Source organism: Cetorhinus maximus, chromosome 16, assembly GCF_964194155.1.
Source record: "Cetorhinus maximus chromosome 16, sCetMax3.hap1.1, whole genome shotgun sequence".
In the NCBI taxonomy this organism is placed as follows: Eukaryota; Metazoa; Chordata; class Chondrichthyes; order Lamniformes; family Cetorhinidae; genus Cetorhinus; species Cetorhinus maximus.
The window spans coordinates 20,032,977-20,052,162 of record NC_135894.1 but is presented as its reverse complement, the minus strand read 5'-3'; the positions used below and the strand labels follow the sequence as shown (position 1 = coordinate 20,052,162).

Genomic DNA, 19,186 nt, shown 5'->3' with positions numbered 1-19,186 from the left:
AGAAAAGAGATATAGAAAAGAAAAGCATTGATATCTTGAAGAGACTTTTCAGGGGTGAGGGAAGAAGTTAAAAAGTATTTCAAAAAGGTAGAAATCTCTGGATTACTCTTATCTTACTGCCACAAGCGAGTGAGGAGGAACGGTATAAGTCAGCTTAACATGCAACTGAAAGAATGGTGCAGGAGGGAGGGTTTCAGATCCTTGGGGCAGTAGGGCCCTGTATAAGCCGGATGGGTTGCACCTGAACAAGGCTGAGACCAGTGCCCTCGTGGGAAGCATAACTGGTACTGTGGATGAGGGTTGAAACTAATTTGGCATAGGAAGGGACACCAGGATAAAGCATTAGAGAGAAGAAACCAGGTGCAGAGAGGACTGGGAAAGACAAATAACACTAGAGTAAGGATTTCCAAACTGTAGCACATGCAGCCCTGGTGGTAGGCAAGACATCACTGAAGGGTATGCAGGACCCTACATTACACCACCAGGATCCATCATGTTTCCACTCCACATGCACTCAATCCCACTTCGTTGTATTTTGCTGCGATTTGCATTAAATTAGAATCTGTAGACTCTCAGTTATCAGGATTGATGGCACCGAGGGTAGTTAAATAAAACAGTCTTTGGGATTTGCTGGCAGCATTTCAACAGTGTCATTAAACTGTTAAACATTTTAATCTAAAATATTAATACTTTAAAGGGAATAAATATTCAAAGCAACTGCATCAGCATTCTTATTTTTACACACATTTGATGTTAAGTAAGTGTATGGATTAAAATTGATGCATCTGGAGGGAGAGAAGTTCACTTATAAGTGTGGATGAGTTGTAATTTGCAGGCATAGTGATAACAAAACTAAATCCATGAGGAGGGCTGTTAACCTAACATTATTACAATTACGCAGCTCTTCCAGCTTTGCCCTACCTAGTTGATGCTCAGCAACTACAAAGCTGAAAGAAATAATCTTTTTATTAAGAGTTCAAGCCAATCCGCATCCAACAACCTGCTCTGAAAACTGGTCACATTTTGACAGCTGTGATACCGTCAGTGGCGGACATAATGACACCCAGTGTTGAGGATTGCATTAACTGGAACTGATGCAGACTAAGTTTATATCTGGGAAAAATTACCCTTCTTATTCCTAAACTTTGCACTATTTGAATATGTTTCTAGGAAATGTTGAATTGGAAAGAATTATCAAAATTAAAGTGGTGCCTTAATTATTAGTACTGTTCAGGGTATTGTGTTACTTTGCCTGGGCTTTTAAAATCTATGGGCCGTAACTTCTAACCAGCATCGAAAAGAGATGGCCCACAGAAATTAGAAGAAACCAATACCTACTTACCTGGTCTTGAAATAACAGTGACACTTCTGTTCGCTGGAGCTACTTGGGGCCCGCATCAAGAGAATCCTCACAGGCCCCAGCGAAGTCTAGACTCAGAATATTCAAGGAGGCCCCACCCCCTTTTTTACGGCACTCGTTGCCGTAAAGCAGGTAAGTGTCTAAGGCAGGTAGATAGGATTTGGGGGTGTCCAGGGGTTGTGGGTGGTCTGACATCTTGGCGGGGTGGGGGGATTCCGAGGTCAGGGGCGCTGGGAGGTGATCGGGGTTGAGCATCCAAGGTGGTTGGGCGGTGGGGGGGAGGGGTGTCCGAGGTGGGGGCCGGGAGTGTGGGGGATTCTCATGGGGTCGTTCTAGGTCTTTACAATAGTTACTCAGAAGTTAGAAGACATTTTAATTCTTCTAACATTTTCAGGGTAATTGTTGGTATAACTCCAGCGGAACCATCCGAAGTTTGCTATTTAAACTGCATTATCAGATGGTTCTCAGCGCAGCACAATTGTCCAGAAAGAAGTGTGCACTTCTGGGCAATTGCTGTGCAAACCCTTACCTGGGAACTTGCCAGAGGGATTCCCCAGCGCATCTTTCGGGTACCCCCCCAAATCAGATGCTGGGGAGCGCGGAAGTTACGGGTCTACTTCTTACTGTTGCCTTAACGAAAGTGTAACTGTGAGTTAGATTAACTAGGGGATTTAGAAGTTCTCATAGTAGTAATTTGTAGATCTATGTATGTGCTGAAAATCATTTAATCTATTAATAAAGGTTTAATTTAGTTTTGTAAGAAATCTGTAAGACTTGGTGGTCTTATTACTACTGAATTCAAGGCGCGCATCTTGAAATTTATACAAATTGCAAAACAGTTGTGGCAGTTGTTTCAAGTTTCCCTTTGGGATTTGAGCAGCTCATCATTTACCATTGGCTGTGCCATAACACAGAGGAGTCAAGATTGTGTTCCAACCAACACTTTAAAATTTTGTTGTTAAGTGCAGTCATACATTTTTTAAATGCACAGTCAGCACATGGAAATTTGACCAGAACAAGTCCTGCACAGTACGTTCTAAGCTGCTATGCGTCTGCAAACAGCGTAGCAGGTTCCAACAAAAGCAGCTGGCTGAGTTTTAGGTTCAAATGTGAGCAGCATTCCCTGAATTGTGAGTGAAAGTGGATTTTCATCACTCAATGGAATGAAATTGTATTGTATTGTCAACGCCTTGCACAGAAAACATCTTATGAATCAAACTATCACCTATCACTCCAAACATAGTTTTGATAATTGTGCACTGCTGAATGATGTTATAGTTAATTGTTAAATTGGATAGGACAAGCAATGTACAGGGGAAAGAAATTACAGTTAGTTTCAAATTAATACACTGGATAATAAAATGAGTTGATTCTTAATTTGTTTAATTTTTTCACCCAGAGGGCAGTGGGAATCTGGAACTCACTGCCTGAAAGGGTGGTAGAGGCCAAAACCCTCATAACATTTAAGAAGTATTTGGATGTGCACTTGCGATGCCAATGGCATACAAGGCTATGGGGCTAGTGCTGGAAAATCGGATTAGAATAGTATAGAATAGTAGGAACAACTTTATCCATCATATCAATGGTGAGTAGCACTATTAAAGCATTGTTTAAAGTCGTATCTGTGAATTTATAACCTATTCATTCTATACAATGCTTGGGCATTAAAGGAGTTAAAACGTTACATCAGGGATACATGAGCAGCTGATAGATCGGGAACTGGATATGCAATAAGTTTGGGAACCTTTGCACTAAAGTAAATAGTTCAGAAATAAGAGGGAATCAGATAGCAGGCAAATGTGAGGCAGTACAAGATGAAAGGTTATTGACCTGAAACGTTAACTCTGTTCCTCTCTCCACAGATGCAGCCAGACCTGACTAGTCCCAGCATTTTCTGTTTTTATTTCAGTTTAAGATGGGTTTGGAGAACATGTATTATACATTGCAGAGTGTGTGGCAAATAAAGTTGGTGAGGTACAGGCACAAGTCACTAACATGGGATTATGGTATAGTGGCAATAAGAGAGAAAGCTCAGAGAAGGGAGGACTGGGAACTGAATATTCTTATCTACAAGGTATTTAAGAAAGACAGGGAAGAAAAAGAGAGGTGGGGGGGAGAAAGGTGTTGATCAAATAAACTAATCAATAATAGCATTGGATTTAGTGGAGGGGCCCAAGAATTGGTTAGAATTAAAGAACAGAGAAACTCATTCACTATTGGGAGTATACTATAGGCTGTTAAATAATGGGAAGGACATAGAGAAGCAGATTTGCAGGACACAAGAACTATAGAGTAGTAATAATGGAATTAACCCAATATGGTCTGAGAGTGTAACCGTGTGAGGGAAGCGAATTTCTGAAATGTGTACATGAAAACTTTCTTGATCAGCGTGTTTCCAGCCCAATGAAAAAAGGAAGCAGCGTTGGAGCTAGTTCTGGTGAATGAAGTGGGCAAGTAAAGCACATTACAGTGGATAGCACTTGGAAAATACTGCTATTATGAAGTTTAGAATATTTAAGCAGAGAAGGGCTGGTTACAGCAAGTTGAAAAGTAATCTGACCCAGTTGAATTGGAATCAAACATTGGTAGGAGAAACAGTAATTGGACAACAGACGACCTTCAAAGAGGAGACGGTTTGGGTACAAGGTAGACACTTATCCCACAAGGGGGTAAGGAAGGTATCCAAAGCTAGAGCACTTTGGATGATGAAAGATATAGAGAATAGCATGAAACAAAAAACATGACAAATTGGAGAATCAAATTTCATACAGAAGTACAGGGGAGATTTAAAAAAAAGAAAGGCGGGGCAAAGAGAATTAGAATACCTTAACAGCTAACATAACAGGAAACCAAAAGTCTTTTATAAACATATAAATAGTAAAATGGTAAACAAAGGAAGGATGGGACCTATTAGTGACAAAAAAAAGAGATGATCTTATGGGGCAGAGGGCATGGCTGAGGTACTAAATGAGTGCTTTGCATCAATCTTCACTAGAGAAGAGAATGCTGGGAATGTAGCAGTAAAGGAGGTGGTGGTAGCAATATCGGAAAGGACAAAAATAGAGTAGTAGTAGCACTTAAAGGTTAAGGATCCTCAAAGTAGAAAAGTCACACCATCCAGATGGGATGGATCCTAGGTTACTGAGGGAAGTAAAGGGAGACCCCGGCCACAATCTTCCATTCCTCCTTAGGAGTGGTGCCAGTGAACTACAGGATGTTACACCCCCTGATCAAAAAAAAGAGGATAAAATTACAGGCCAGTCAGCCTAATGTCAGTGGTGGGGAAACTTTTAGAGACAATATTATTGGAACTTAGAAAAATATGGGCAAATAAATGAAAGTCAGCATGGATTTATTAAAGGAAAATTATGTTTGATTAATTTGATTGAGTTCTTTGAAATAATGGAGACGGTAAATGAGGGTAGTGCAGTTGTTGTTATGTCTATGTCTTTTTATTTCAAAATGCATTTGATAAAGTACGAGATAATAGATGCATTAGTAAAATTAAAACTCATGGCAGAATGGATACAAAATCAGCTAAGGGACATAGAGAGTAACAGTGAACAGTTGTTTTTCAGATTGCAGGAAGTGTACAGTGATGTTCCCCATGGATTGGCATTAGGACTATTTTTTTTGATTATATATCAATAACTAGGACTTGAGTATACAGGCCATAACTTCATACTCCACAAGGGACATGAAACAATAGTGTGGAGGATAGTGACAGAATGCAGGAGTACATAGAGAGACTGCTGAAATGGGCAGACATGACCAATGCAACTTAACGAGAGAAACATGAGATGACACAGGAAGAATTATAGAGGTAAAATAAACTAAGTGGTACAATTTTAAAGGGGGTGCAGGAACAGAGAGAACTAGAGATATATATATATATATATATATACACAAATACTTGAAGGTGACAAGACAAGAGGTGAAATGAGGGAATGATCTTTCCCTGCAACAAATTACAATGATCTAGAATTCACTGCCTGAAATGGTGGTGGAAGCAGATTTAATAGCAGCTTTCAAATACAATATGGCAAATACTGGAAGGGAAAAAAATGTTAGGGCTCTAGTGAAAAAGTGAGCAGTGGGATTAATTGGAAAAGAGCTGGCACAGGCATAGTAGGCCAAATAGCCTCCATCTTTGTTAGGTCATATCATGATAGCCTGAACTGATAGGATATTTACTTTCCAAACACATCAAAGCAAGCAGGGGGTTCCTTTAGCATGCATATTTTGTTCTCATTCTCCTACCTTTGCCTGATATTTCACTGCAGCCGACAGTAAAGTGATGGCATTCTCCACAGAAATACCCTGTTTAATAGTCTGCTCACAAAGGTTTTTTAAGCTGTTCTCTCCGTAAAGTGCTGCCAAATCCAAAAGGCCTGCAAGGTAAAAAGCAATAATATTTTCAAACACGAATGTCTTGAGAAAGAGCACTTTCTTGCTTTTAAAATCTAAACTAAGACCAAATCATGATTTTTAAAAGAATATTTTATCATATATTTGCATATATTAAAGATGGGTGTACCACTGTACATGGCATAATTGTGCATCGTCGAGATCAGTAGAAATCTTCAGCCTTATAGCAGGGTGACCAATGTATTTCAACTGCTGCAATCACATCAGTCACAACACACTCATGGACGACTGCAACTAGTCCTGGATGAACAGCAATTTCCACCAGCTGAACAGACTGAAGCCATTTTCTTCTGCCCTTGTTATATGCTTTGTACTTCCCATAAACAGTTCTAACCCACTATCACAGGTTGAACCAGGCCTGCCTGGGACATGTTTCAAAGTTAAAGGCACTATATAAATACAAGTTATTATTGTAAATCATAAACATCAACAGATCCCCTAATGCCTACAGTGTGATCATGGTAACAATCAACAACATTCCCATGTACTCTATAAAAAAAATGCACATGGGCAAGAAGTGTCTCTCACAATTTTAACTTCATTTGGCCCATTCTCATTCTGAGACTCAAAGCTGAAGTGTGATCTATACAGCCCAGTAACGGCAAAAGTCCATCACTAGCCCGGGTGGATGGGCTGAGAGGCCATCACATCCATAGCCACACCACAGATGACAGACCTGAAATTCTACCGGCAGAAGCCACTTGGCTTTGCCACAAGTGGTTCCTCCTGCCAGGAACTGCTAGTGAAACTCCTCAGGGATGACTAGGCATAAAATATGCAGCTCATAAAATTTCTTTCACACCTGTTCCCAGTTGGTATGGTATCAGCCTTTCCTTTTACTATCCTAGCCACTCTTACACTGCTGTTCACAGGTGGGTGTCCCAGGCAGAGCCGCACTTCACTACATCATCTTGAGCAATACCTCCAGAGATGCCTCGGGAAAAGCAGATGCCCACACATTTTTCAAGTTTATTCTAAGTTTCTCTCAGGGGGTTGTGAATCTTTGGAATTCTCTTCCCCAGAAAGTGGTGCAGGCAGGGTCAATGAATATTTTTAAGGCAGAGTTAGATAGATTCTTGACTAACAAGGGAGTCAAAGGTTATTGGAAGTCAGCGATATATGGAGTTGAGGCCACAATCAGATCAGCCATGATCTTATTGAAAGGCGGAGCAGGTCCGAGGGGCCGAAAAGCCTACTCCGGCTCCTAATTCGTAGGTTCGTATGTTTGTGACTAATAAGTTCCCTTTAAGAGCTGCCGGAAGCCTTTTTATAGCTGCTGGCAACTCAACAGCCCATTCGTGTCCCTCAACCACAATGCACTCCCAACATGCCATCCATTTAGTTCTGGGAATGCTGCAAAATATTAAACAAGGTAGCTTCATGTCACAGTGTTAGTCTTCTGTTCCCAGTGCCCTGTTGAGGATTGCACATGGTTCTCCATGGTGCCATTGAGGAAGCAAGACCTCCAAGGTGAATATCCATGGAGCTACATTGGAGGAACATTCAGTGATCAATGTTATCATAAGCAGCAGTTGAAAATTACATAGAATATACAGTACAGCAACAGGCCATTCAGCCCAACTAGTCTGTGCTGGTGTTCATACTCCACAAGTCTCCTCCCTTTCCATCTATCAGATCTCACCTTTGAGGCATATCTTTTTATTCCTTTTTCTCTAATGTATTCATCCTTTCAAAGTATTCCTTTTGAAATTATCTAAGCTATTCACCTCAGCCACTTCCTGTGGTAGTGAGTTCCAGGAGATGAAAGTTCAAATCCCACTGCTGCAGCTGCAGAACTTAAGTTCAGTTCACTAAAATCAATCTGAAATAAAAGGCTATTATTAAAATGGTGACGATGAAACTATCAGTTTGTTGTAAAAACCCATCTGATTCACTAAGGTACTTTAAAGAAGGAAACCTGCCATAGTGGCCTGGTCTGACCTAAATGTAACTCCAGACACATAACGATGTGGTTGACTCTTAGCTGACCTCCAAAATGGCCAAGCAAGCCACTCAGTTGTATCAAAACCATTACAAAAAACGATCCTAATGATAAAATCGATTTACTATCCAACATCGACCTAGGCAAACACGACAAAGGCACATCCAATCCAGTCAACCCTGCAAGGTCCTCCTCACATCTGGGAACTTGTGCCAAAATTGGGACAGTGGTCTCACAGATGAGTTAAGCAACCTAACAGTCACACTTACAGAATAATACCTTACAGCTAATGTCCCAGATTCCTCCATCACTATCCCTGGATACGTCCTGATTCACCAGCAGGACAGATCCAGTGGCAACAAAGTAGTCAGGAGATGGTAGCCCTCTGAGTCCTCAACATTGACTCTGGACTCCATGAAGCCTCATAGCATCAGGTCAAACATGGGCAAGAAAACCTGATTACCATCTACTGCCCTCCCTCAACTGATGAGTCAGTACTCCTCCATGCTAAACACCACTTGGAAGAAGCACTGATGATAGCAAGGTCACAGAATGCAATCTGGGTGGGGGGGATCTAGTTCTTTATTCATCTACAACACCCTGTAATTAGCTTGCTTGATTTTCGCTATGAATGGAATGCGTTTCTCTTGAACTCAGTTGATTACCTTTTAAAAGGATTTCGCACTGCTTTTCTGTCTCTATTTTTCAAGATTTTCTCCAGTTTACCTTCTTTAGTTCCACCCTTATTTCCTTGTAATTCGCTCTTTTATAATCTATTACCTTAGTTTTGTCCTATTTACACCATTCATGATCCTAATTTTGAAATTTACTATGTTGTGATCACTGCTACTAAAGTGCTCTCCTCCTACTCCTATCTGTTCTGGTTCAAAATCCATTACAAGATTCAACAGTGATTAGTGATTATTTTGTTGTTGGGATATTTACATAGAGTGAAAAATAAGAGAGTCCTGTATACACTAACCAATACACTTGATTCCCTTTTCTCCTTTTGCTACTTCTTCCCACCAGTTTATTTGGAGGTAGTTGAAATCTCCCATAATTATTTTATTTTCCGCCTGCTACTTACCTTATAAGTTTGCCTACAAAAGTGGAAGGGAATTGGAGTACGAATGAATTTGGTGGTCTATAGTGTACCCTTATTAGGGTGATGGATCCCTCATCTTTTAATCAATCCATATAGATTTGTATCTATCATGCCACTAGATACATCCCTTTTCTCTTACTGCTATTTTGTTATTTTTAAATAGTACATCTGCTCCACCTCCCCTCCTTCCTCAAATGTGTTACATCCTGCAATATTTAGTTTCCAATCTCATTCTTTATGTGCTCAGGATTCAGTCATCCCTACTATAGCTGGATCTTGTCTAAATGACTGCCTCCAGTTCATAATTTTGTGTTCAATATTACTTACATTGCTGCACCTATAGTTTTTAGTAGTTATTTTACCATATCCCATCACTGGCCATCCATTATATCCTTGTCTCTTCCTTTAGATTGTCCTTTACTGTCTTTTCCAAATGTTTATTGTTATGTTCTGTATTTCTAGCCATTTCCTTCCCCCAAGTTATTAATTTAAAGTCTTACTTACAGCCCTCATTATCGCTTCCGCCAGGACCTTGATCCCAGCCCAGTTCAGGTACATTCTGCCCCAATGGTACAGTTCCTGCTTGTCCCAATCCTGATGCCACTTTCCGATTAAATGGACCCTCTCCTTCCCCATCACTCCTTAGCCACATGTTGGGATTTTCTAAGATGGATACACAGGATATACGGGAGAGAAACAGGCCAATCAGCCCAACCAGTCTATGCTGGTACTGATACTCCACTCGAGCCTCCTCCCACATTTCCTCATCCATATCCACCATTATAACCGCCTATTCCCTTCTCCCTCAGCCTTCTTTTATCAAGAGACGAGAGCAAGCCTGTCAATCCTTTCCTGATACATATATCCACACATTTCTGGTATCATCCTGGTAAATCTCCTCTGCACCCTCTCCGGTGCCTCCCTATCCTTTTTATTTGGTTTATGTTTCTGCCATGAACGGAGTTGTAATTTTCCTTTCTTCCTGCTCATTAAAACTGCACCTGACACAGCAAATGCCACCTGAAAAAAGAAACCCCAGAATAGCACCTGAACCACAATCAAAAGGAAGCTGCCATAAATCTTCCTTACAAAGGCAGGAACACTCTTGAGGAGTGGCTGTGGGATGGTCTGTACCTGATCCAGGGGTATTTCTTCGATTCGGGGAACTTGGTTAACACCTGGCTGCTGCAGGGCTCACACTGGGACCTGGTGGTGGACATCGGCGTGGACCTAAGCAGTGCCCCTCCACCCCGAGTTTTTGCAGCTGTCTGGCCTGACCAGCTCCTCGTCTTTCCTCACTGTCGCCATCCACATTCACTTTGACTACTCAGGTGGCCATCAACACTTCAAGAACGTGGCTGTGCACTGGGCTGAGGCTGAAGGCCTGTTCTGGGGTACTGCTGCAGAATATAACCTGGCTGAGCGAGCAAAAGGCCGGCTGGAGAGCCAGTAGTTACAGGGTGAAGGCCATGTGGAGGATGTGGATATCATCAGCTTGAGGGACTGGCACCTCACTCTACACTAAACAGCATTTTACAAAAATTCAGGTAGTTGTGAAAGCTGAAAGTGTTGAAACTGAAGCTAAATTTTGGCACACTCAACACATGCGCAGTAATAACATCGACTGTGCTAAATTGAAAATTGAGGTCGTAGCTGACAATATCATTCAGGAAAGTTCCCTATTTTTAAAACCACTCAAACAAAAAGTAATTATAAGAACACGCTATAAGCGGAGAATATCTGCAGTTTAAAAGCTGGTGAACATCTGTATGCAGTTGCAGGCTATGGCCACTGGGTGGAGATGCAGAGCAATTTTTTTTCATCATCTAAATGGCATTACCATTGCTGATGCCCATCAACATCCTGAAGGTCACTGTTGACCAAAGTCTTAACGGAACCAGCCATACAAATACTGCGGCTAAAAGAGCAGGTCAGGTGTTGGGATTTCTGCAGCAAGTGACTCACCTGCTGATTCCCTAAAACCTGTCCACCATCATAAGGCCCAAGTCAGGAGTGTGATGGAATACTCTCCTGGATGGGTACAGGTGCACAAACAGTAAAGAGGCTCAATCCTATCCAGGATAAAGCAACCCATCTGATTGGCACCCTATCCACTACCTTAACATTCACTCCCTCCAGCCCCAGTGCAGGGGCAGCAGTGTGTACCATCTACAAGATACACTGCAGCAACTCACCAAGGCTTCTTCCAGCCCTATGACCTCTCCCACCTAGACGAACAAGGGCAGCAGACACATAGGAACCCTACCACTTGCATGCACCCCTCTAAAACACACATACCCTGGTTTAGAAATATATCACTATTCCTTCACTGTCGCTGTGTCAGAACCTCCGTCCTTTGGAACTGACAAAGTTATATTGGGCTCAAACGTTAATTCTGTTCCTCTCTCCACAGATGCTGCCAGACCTGCTGAGATTTTCCAACAATATAAACATACTGCTACTATGGCAACTCTGAAAAATGATAATTTTTATCCTCCCTAAAAGCCTATCTTTAGCAGGACATCCGCGGTTCTAATTTTCCACACTTGTGTGTGTGTGTGTGTGTGTGACATTACATAATTCAAATTTGCATATCTGTTAAATAGCCAGTGTACAGTACCTATCGCATCCTCGGGAGGTAGGCTGACAGAGTCTGTGTACAAATATTCTAGAAAGGCACGGTACACTGGATAGCTAAACTGGTCAATCTCAATCACCTCATCATCATGGAGCATGGATCGGAAGTGTTCACACCTGCGCAATTGATACGACAAGAACATTTTTTAATAAACCAGCCTGCAAGAAATTGAAGAGCCAAAAGGCCAATCTGAACCTACAACATAAAAGAGTACATTTACATCACATCTTAATAGCTTTACATGTATTTTCTAGATCTACATTTTTTGGGGGCGGCAGAGGTTCTTGGAACTTCTTGGAAGACAACACAACTTTCAGAAAAATCCATCCTAAGTGTAGAGGTAAGTAAGGCCAATGAATTGTGGAGAAGGACAAGAATACAAGTTCAACCATTGTAAAGTAATTGCCTATCTGGCAAGTAGTTCACATGTACTATTGACATACAAAGAATCAATGTGGTCTGGGGGTGGGGAAGGAAGTATAAACAAATATAACAAGTTTCATCCACGCTATGCTTTCAACATGGTAAAACGTCCCAAAGCGCTTCACAGGAGATAACTTAGACAAAAGTGAATACTGAGCTAAAGAAGGGGACATCGGAACAGATGGCTAAATGCTTGGTCAAAGAGGTTGGGTATAAGCAACATCTTATAGGAAGAGAGGGGTGGAGAGGCAAAGGGAGTTTGGGGAGGGAATTCCAGATCTGCGCCCCTAAATGATTGAAGGCACCGTTGCCAAAATGGGATGAAGGGTTGTGCCAGAGGCCAGAATTGAAGGAAAGCAGAGTTCTCAAGTGAACTGTAGGGCTGGGGGGAGTAACTGAGATAGGAAGTGGCAAGACCATGGAAGAATTTGAACACTAGAATGCAAATTTTAAAGCCCAAACGATCATATCTGCAGACCAGAAGGGCTTCACACAGTACACGAGACTGAAGACATGTTAAAATTGAATTAATTATGGGGAACAACTGGGTTGAGTATTCCAAATAAATCAAATCTGCAGAATTTTCCCTGAAAAATCATTGAGAAACCTTTTAAAACATGGGATCGCACTCAGATTTTAAAATAGTTCTGAACATCAAAGAAATCTCTCATCAATTTTCACAGTGAACTATTTGTCACACTTGTTAACAATGCCTCACATGAGTGGGTCTCTAAAGATTTTGGGCCACTACCTTATTTTGAGAACAGCTTTGTGAGCATGAATAATCTTTCCATCCACGAGGAACTTTAGGTCCGAGGTTTCCATGCTGTCAAACTCTTTCTTCATTGATTGTGCCACTGTCAAGTGATTGTCACTTTCTACAATGTCAAAAGAACAGACACAAATTAGATTGGGGAAAAGGAGAATAGAAGTAGGGAAGGAAAGAATAAGGAACAAAATCAACTTGATTATACTGTTTTATAAAACAATAACATCTAGGTATTGATTTTTTTTTAATCCAATGATCATGGGGACCACTCAAAATGCAACACTATTTTTGAAATACCTTTCACATCTTCTTTCCCCTGTTTTGTGTGCAAATGTTTTAAAATAAAATTGTTTTCCCAGGACATTTGCTGAAATAAAATTCACTTTCAATATGCTTACCAATACTCTAATTGAGCGCAACATATAACTGATTACAGGGATAAGCCCTTCAAGCTGTGTGCATGTGCAACCATGGGCCACTCTTACAAGTACAAACAAATAGGCCTTGCACAACAAAAGAAATTTAAAGGTACACTGGTCCCGAGTATTGTAGGAAAGAATCGCTTCTTCTCTCTGCTCTCCCCAGCACTGAGCCTCTTGGCCAGGTCTCTTGCTTCAATGTCTATTTATCTACCTTTTTAGTTGCAGGGCCACACAAAGGTTCTCTTATTGGGAAAAATTAATTGTTTAAAATTGCGATTTGATCCAGGTTTTTCCACACAGACAGAAAGTGCATCAAGGATTCTCAGAGGAAAGACTGAATTGCACAGAAACTACAGCACATAAACAGGCCCTTCAGCCTAAACACTCCATGTTGATGTTTATCTACCATGCCAGAAGTTGCCATTTCCTCTCCTCCAAACACCTATCTAATCAATTTGTGAACGTTGACACGGCCTGTTGCACTACCGTAGCTTTGCTGGAGGCACAACGGAAACTCTGCTTATGTGCATGCAAGCTGGCTTTTCCCTGCACTTCCAGCAAAATTACAGCAAGGGACAGCTCAGAGATTCATGGCCATAATCCCTGCTACAAATCGCCAACTACAGTCTCACAACCAACTGCGTAAAAAAAAGCTCTTCCTGCTCTCTGTCAATAAATCCTTGTGTTTAATCTGAAATCAATGTCCCCCTCGTTCTAGACCCCTCCTGGAAACTGAGGAATGTCATGATTTATTTCACAATTAAGGAAGATCACAATTGGTGCAAGATGAAACACCAGTGCCTCAGAGTTCACAATCTCAGCTAGGTCCCAGTGCAAGGAACAGAGTGGAAGGCTAGTAAAGTACTGGCTGTTCTTGCACACGATCTGACTGGTGGGACCTGGAAGCAAGTCTTCCACCTGCTTTTTCCACTTGGACAGGCCTGGAGCATGAAGCCAGCAGATCCAGCAGGGAGGAAAGGCATTGTTTAAAACAATTAAGAAAATCTAATTTTTTTTATTCATAAAACAAATTTGACACTAAAGATTACATAATATATAAATTACATAATATATAAATCTGACTGAAGGTGTTTTTTTTTGAGAAGTGATTTCAATGCAGTCGACACCTGCACGTTCTTACATCTCTTCAAAGAGACTGTGACGTGAAGGATTCTATTTCTGACAATGGCTGAATAATGTGAAATTTATTATAAGCAAATTGTAAGCAATAACACAATTATAATTAACTAATTCCCAATTGTAACCATGTTCAATACAGTAATAAATCATTTTTATTAACACTCCGAGTACTGTGGTGTTTGTTTCTCCAGGTTCTGTAAAGCTGCACACTTTTATGATGCGAATAACTCAATGTCTTCAAGACACAGCTTTCAGTTAGCAAAAACTATATTTTTTTAATTCTTTAAAACTTCTTTTTTAATTCATTCTTAGGATACAAAGTCACTGGCAAGACTCGCACTTATTTATTGTCTATGCCTAGTTAACCTTTAGGAAATGATGGCGAGTCTTCTTTTTGAACTGTTGCAGTCCTCCCACAGCGCTGCTTTTAGGTATGGAGTTCCAGAATTTTCACCCAATGAGGATGAAGAAACAGTGATATACATGTCCAGGTCAGGACGATGTGCATGAGAACCAACAGTGACTACTCTTCAAAAATAATTAATTGGCTTTGAAGTGCTTTGGGGTGTGATGTGAAAACAAGCTTGTTCTTAAATTGTCACAGCGGGAGACTTGTTTGTCCTTGAATCCAACAGAGTAAGAATTAAAAATACAATTGCGCTAGACAATGACTGTCTCCAATAAAAGACCTATCTCCCCCTTATAAACTTTAATGGGACTACCACCACCAAGTCCCTACCAATTTGTGAATGGTCACCACTGACCAGAAGCTTAAGTGGACCAGATATGTCAACAGGGGCTGGAACTTCTGCCATGCGCTTATCACCTCCTGAGTCCTTAAAGTCTCTCCAAGACTCAGGTCAGAACTGTGATGGAATATTCCCCACTCACCTGGATGGCAACAACATTCAGCAGTCTTTAGCATCATCCACAACTAAGCAGTTCACTTGACTGGTGTCCCTGCCAATGGATTCAATACCCACCCCCTGGGTATTGAGTCCAGTGGCACAAGTTTCAATTATCCAAGTTACCAAAGCCCTGAATTTACTGGGTCAGCTTCTTCAAAGCCAAGGGACATCAATGTGCCAGCCCTGCTCCTGCTCTCCCTCCTTCATTGGGCTGGGAGATGGTGACCTATTTATGCCTATCCATCTCCTACATTGTCAGATCCATGTATTCACCTATTGAAAAGACTCCTTCATAATTTACTTATAAACTCCCAACTCCTTCACCGTTGGTCCTTATGACATGTTGCTCTCAGGCTACTGAATCACTTCCTTTCCCCTTACTTTCAATGTTCTTGTTCCCAACAAATTGATCATATTCCATCTTATCATTTACAACCAGGATGGGAGGAGTGTGCAGGTTCTCTGGCCACAATATGCCACAGGTCACACCATAAAAGTGTAACTGTTTAATTTACTCACAAAAATGACCAACTGTTTACCTTTGCTACTGCCAGACATCTTTCAATAAACTCAGAATAATTGATTTATTATGAAACAAACTTTTTTTAAAAAACAAGTTGCAAAACTGCTTAACATATAATTTGTAATCGGGAAGTATAATCGCGACATGCATACAAAAAAGGACAAGACAAATAAGGTCTCTGCAGAGGTTGGCCTAATGGAAAACTATGACAAGGATAAAGTTCGAAAAGGTCTTGCACCATCAATTCGGTGTCCCTACGTGTGAACATAGAGCGCTGGTCACAGTAATCGGATGAGTTATTCGGAGATGAGCACTTTCTGGCTGACAGTGAACACCCACTCTGGACTGCAGGCGAGAGAGAGAGCGAGAGAGAGAGCGAGAGAGAGCAAGTGAGACCGAGACCGAGAGAGAGAGAGAGAGCAAGAGAGAGAGAGAGAGAGCGAGAGAGAGAGAGAAAAGCAATCTTCCTTCACAGTTCACTCCCAAGGCACGCACATACAGTTCACAAAAACATGTTCAGACAGAACCTCCCCCAGGCCCGGTTTTTCAGCCAATCAGCAGGAGCCCACAGCCTGGTAGAAGTAGTTTTATATTTTAACTCAAGTAAACAAAATAACTCTCATATCCTCAGGAGTCTTGCTCATCATTTAGCTGAAGTCATGTGAGTTCTTGGAAAAAGCAACTTGCTCAGACTAGAGTGAACTTGTAACTTTTTAAAAAAAAAAATCAGGAGTGTCTCCAAATAATTTAATTCCCTTCCAATTTTTAAAAAAAGCATATCGTCTTTCGAGATATGGATTCCTAACACAATACGCTCTCCTCTCCCACCTTCATTCCTTCAAGTAGGAGGGACACAAACCTAAGTGAATCTGGCAGACAACTGGCCTCAGTGTCAGTTACTAGATGTAGTTTCACTATGCAAAGCATGAACATATTTTGCTCCACAGCCAGAGCATTCTATCGCTTCGGATCATCCTGGATTTCTCATCTACATGTTGCCCCTTAGCAAAAACACATCAGTTTCCATCTGTTGACTGACAACACCTGGCCTGACTTCACCACCGCCTTTTTCGACTTCTCCTTAATCTAAATTATCACACGGCTGTCTGACATCCGGTACTGGATAGGCAAAAAATTTCTTCCAATTAAATACTGGGAAGTTCAAAGCCATTGACTTCATCCCCACCACAAACTCCATTCCCTAGCCAACAAATCTATCACTCTCCCTGGCAACTGTCCAAGGCTGAACTAGACTGTTTGCAAGTTTGGTCTCATATTTGATTGAGGTGAGCTTTTAACCACAAATCCACACCAGCACTAGTGCCAATTCCACCTCCATAACATCGCCCGACTCTGCCCCTGCCTCGGCTCTCCTGTTGCTGAAACCCTCATCCATGTCTTCTTCATTTCCAGCCACTATTTTAACACACTCCTGACCGGCCTCCCACATTGTGCCCTCTGTGAGGGCTTTGATGTGCCAGGTTACAGAACAAGACTAAAGGTGTACACAGTTGTTAGGAAATAGAGATAGTTTAAGTAAGTTATATTGGTAGTTGTGGGTGTTAGGAATGAGTTTTAGTTTAAACTTTGAAGTTTAAGTCTGATTTGTATTTCTGTATCTGTGTATTAAGAAAGGTCAATTGGGGTTTTAGTTTCACATTTAAAAGGTGCTTGCATTTCTAATGAGTTTTACGACCTCTATAAAGAGGAGGTAAACATACAAGGGTAAAAGGATTGGACTGTTGCCTAGCAACAGGGGCCCAGTGAGGCAGATCCCTCCCATAGGCACACACACACACACACACACACAAGAGGAGAAACAGCAGTTTTTTTGGAAGCTGTTTAAGTGCAGTTGGTTCTGAAAGTTGCTGCCAGAAGAGAGTGGAGCAAAGGGGACACATAGCCAGTGCCAAGCTAAAGAAAAGCCCCAAAAATCCAAGGGAGTAGAAGAGGTTAAAGTCCAAAGAAGACCTTCCAGTCAAAGGAAGGCCAGGAACCTGGAAAAGGTCCTGCTATGTGAAGTGAAGATTTAGGGGCAGAGAGAAAGGCTCCATGCTTCAGATTTAAAGAGACAAAAGCTGCAGAAAGTAGATTTAAAGTGAGAACAGCTTGCAAGAGGCAAGAAGGTCCAAAGGGACAACTGAAGGTCTGTAACTCTTTGCAATGGGCATGTGAAGCAGTGGTGTACTGTCGACGGCTGAGTCAGAGAGACAGTATGTGTAGAAAACAGCTTGAATGCATGTGGTGACCCAGAGAAGAGGAACATCAAAAGGAGAGTTTGAAACCCTGGAAGTGAACGCTTGTGGAAGACGTCTGAGAGAAAGCGTCAGTTTGGGAGAAGATTCCAGGGCCAGGTCTTGGAGAGTGGAGATTGGAAAGCCTTGTGTGAAGGACAGAATTCAGTGAGACTGGTTGGTTCACGGTGTGACAAGCGTCTGGGGGGAGTTGAGGAGGGATCCATAGCATCTGGTTGAGGTGGCATCTGTCACTTGGTTTCAGGGTGTGGTGTGTCTGATCACAGGGAGTCATAGATTTACATAGACTGTGTGCTTACTGTGTACATTAGAGTATAAGGTAGTTTTTGTAACTTCTGTTAACCTTACAAATCTGTATACATCTGTAAAAGTATAGTTGTGGGTGAAGGACTATTGTAATATAGTTAATCTTTTCTGGTTGAATAAATGTTTTATTCTTTTGTTAAAAGTTAATCAAGGGGAGGCAGTGGCGTAGTGGTATTGTCACTGGACTGGTACTCCAGAGACCCAGGGTAATACTCTGGAGACCCGGGTTTAAATCCCACCACGGCAGATGGTGGAATTTGAATTCAATAAATATCTGGAATTAAAAGTCTAATGATGACCATGAAACCACCATTGTCAATTGTTGTAAAAACCCATCTGGTTCAATAGGAAATCTGCTGTCCTCACCTGGTCTGGCCTACATGTGAATCCAGACCCACAGCAATGCGGTTTACTGTTAAAAATGCCCTCTGAACAAGGGCAATTAGGGATGGACAATAAATCCCACGAGCGAATAAAAAAAATCTAACCCCTGTGCCTCTGTTCAGTAGCTACTCTCCATGTATCTAAGCAAAAAAATAAAAATAAAAATCAAGCTGAGTTCCACTCTGGGATCAGGCTTGTCCAGGGGTAACCGCTGGGATTGTTACACAATCTATGTTGCACTGAAAAGCCTGCATCCAATGTCAAGAAGCATGGATCATTCCAGCACCAACTTGGTAACCTTTCCAACATAGAACAGGTTGTCACCTATATCAGCATACCTGTGGAAATAATGCCGTATCTATGACCAATATCAGCTTCTATTACAAAGGCCTAAGTGCTGCAGTGAAAGCTCAGATTGCTGCCACCAGTGCTTTGAATACCACTGCTCAAAGCAGGTTTCAGGCTGTCACAGCTGCCCATCAATCTGATCGCCAACAAATTAGTAGGATTGCTGACGCACCAGATTAGGTATATTAAGTTTTCTGTTTCTTTTTAACTTATTGATGGCTTGTGGATTTCTATT

General features: G+C 41.5%; 1 protein-coding gene across 3 annotated transcripts in view; it reads right to left on the bottom strand.

The window, feature by feature from the left end:
- The window catches only part of LOC144691407 (RCC1 and BTB domain-containing protein 2-like), a 60,634-nt gene that overhangs the window by 3,290 nt on the left and 38,158 nt on the right, over positions 1 to 19,186 (bottom strand). For all 3 annotated transcript variants that reach the window (XM_078559468.1, XM_078559467.1, XM_078559469.1), the window contains exons 9-11: positions 12,648 to 12,774; positions 11,456 to 11,589; positions 5,621 to 5,751 (exon numbers count right to left, since the gene is read on the bottom strand). In XM_078559468.1, coding sequence (XP_078415594.1) covers positions 5,621 to 5,751; positions 11,456 to 11,589; positions 12,648 to 12,774 — 392 coding nt within the window. The remainder of the gene's footprint in view (positions 1 to 5,620; positions 5,752 to 11,455; positions 11,590 to 12,647; positions 12,775 to 19,186) is intronic.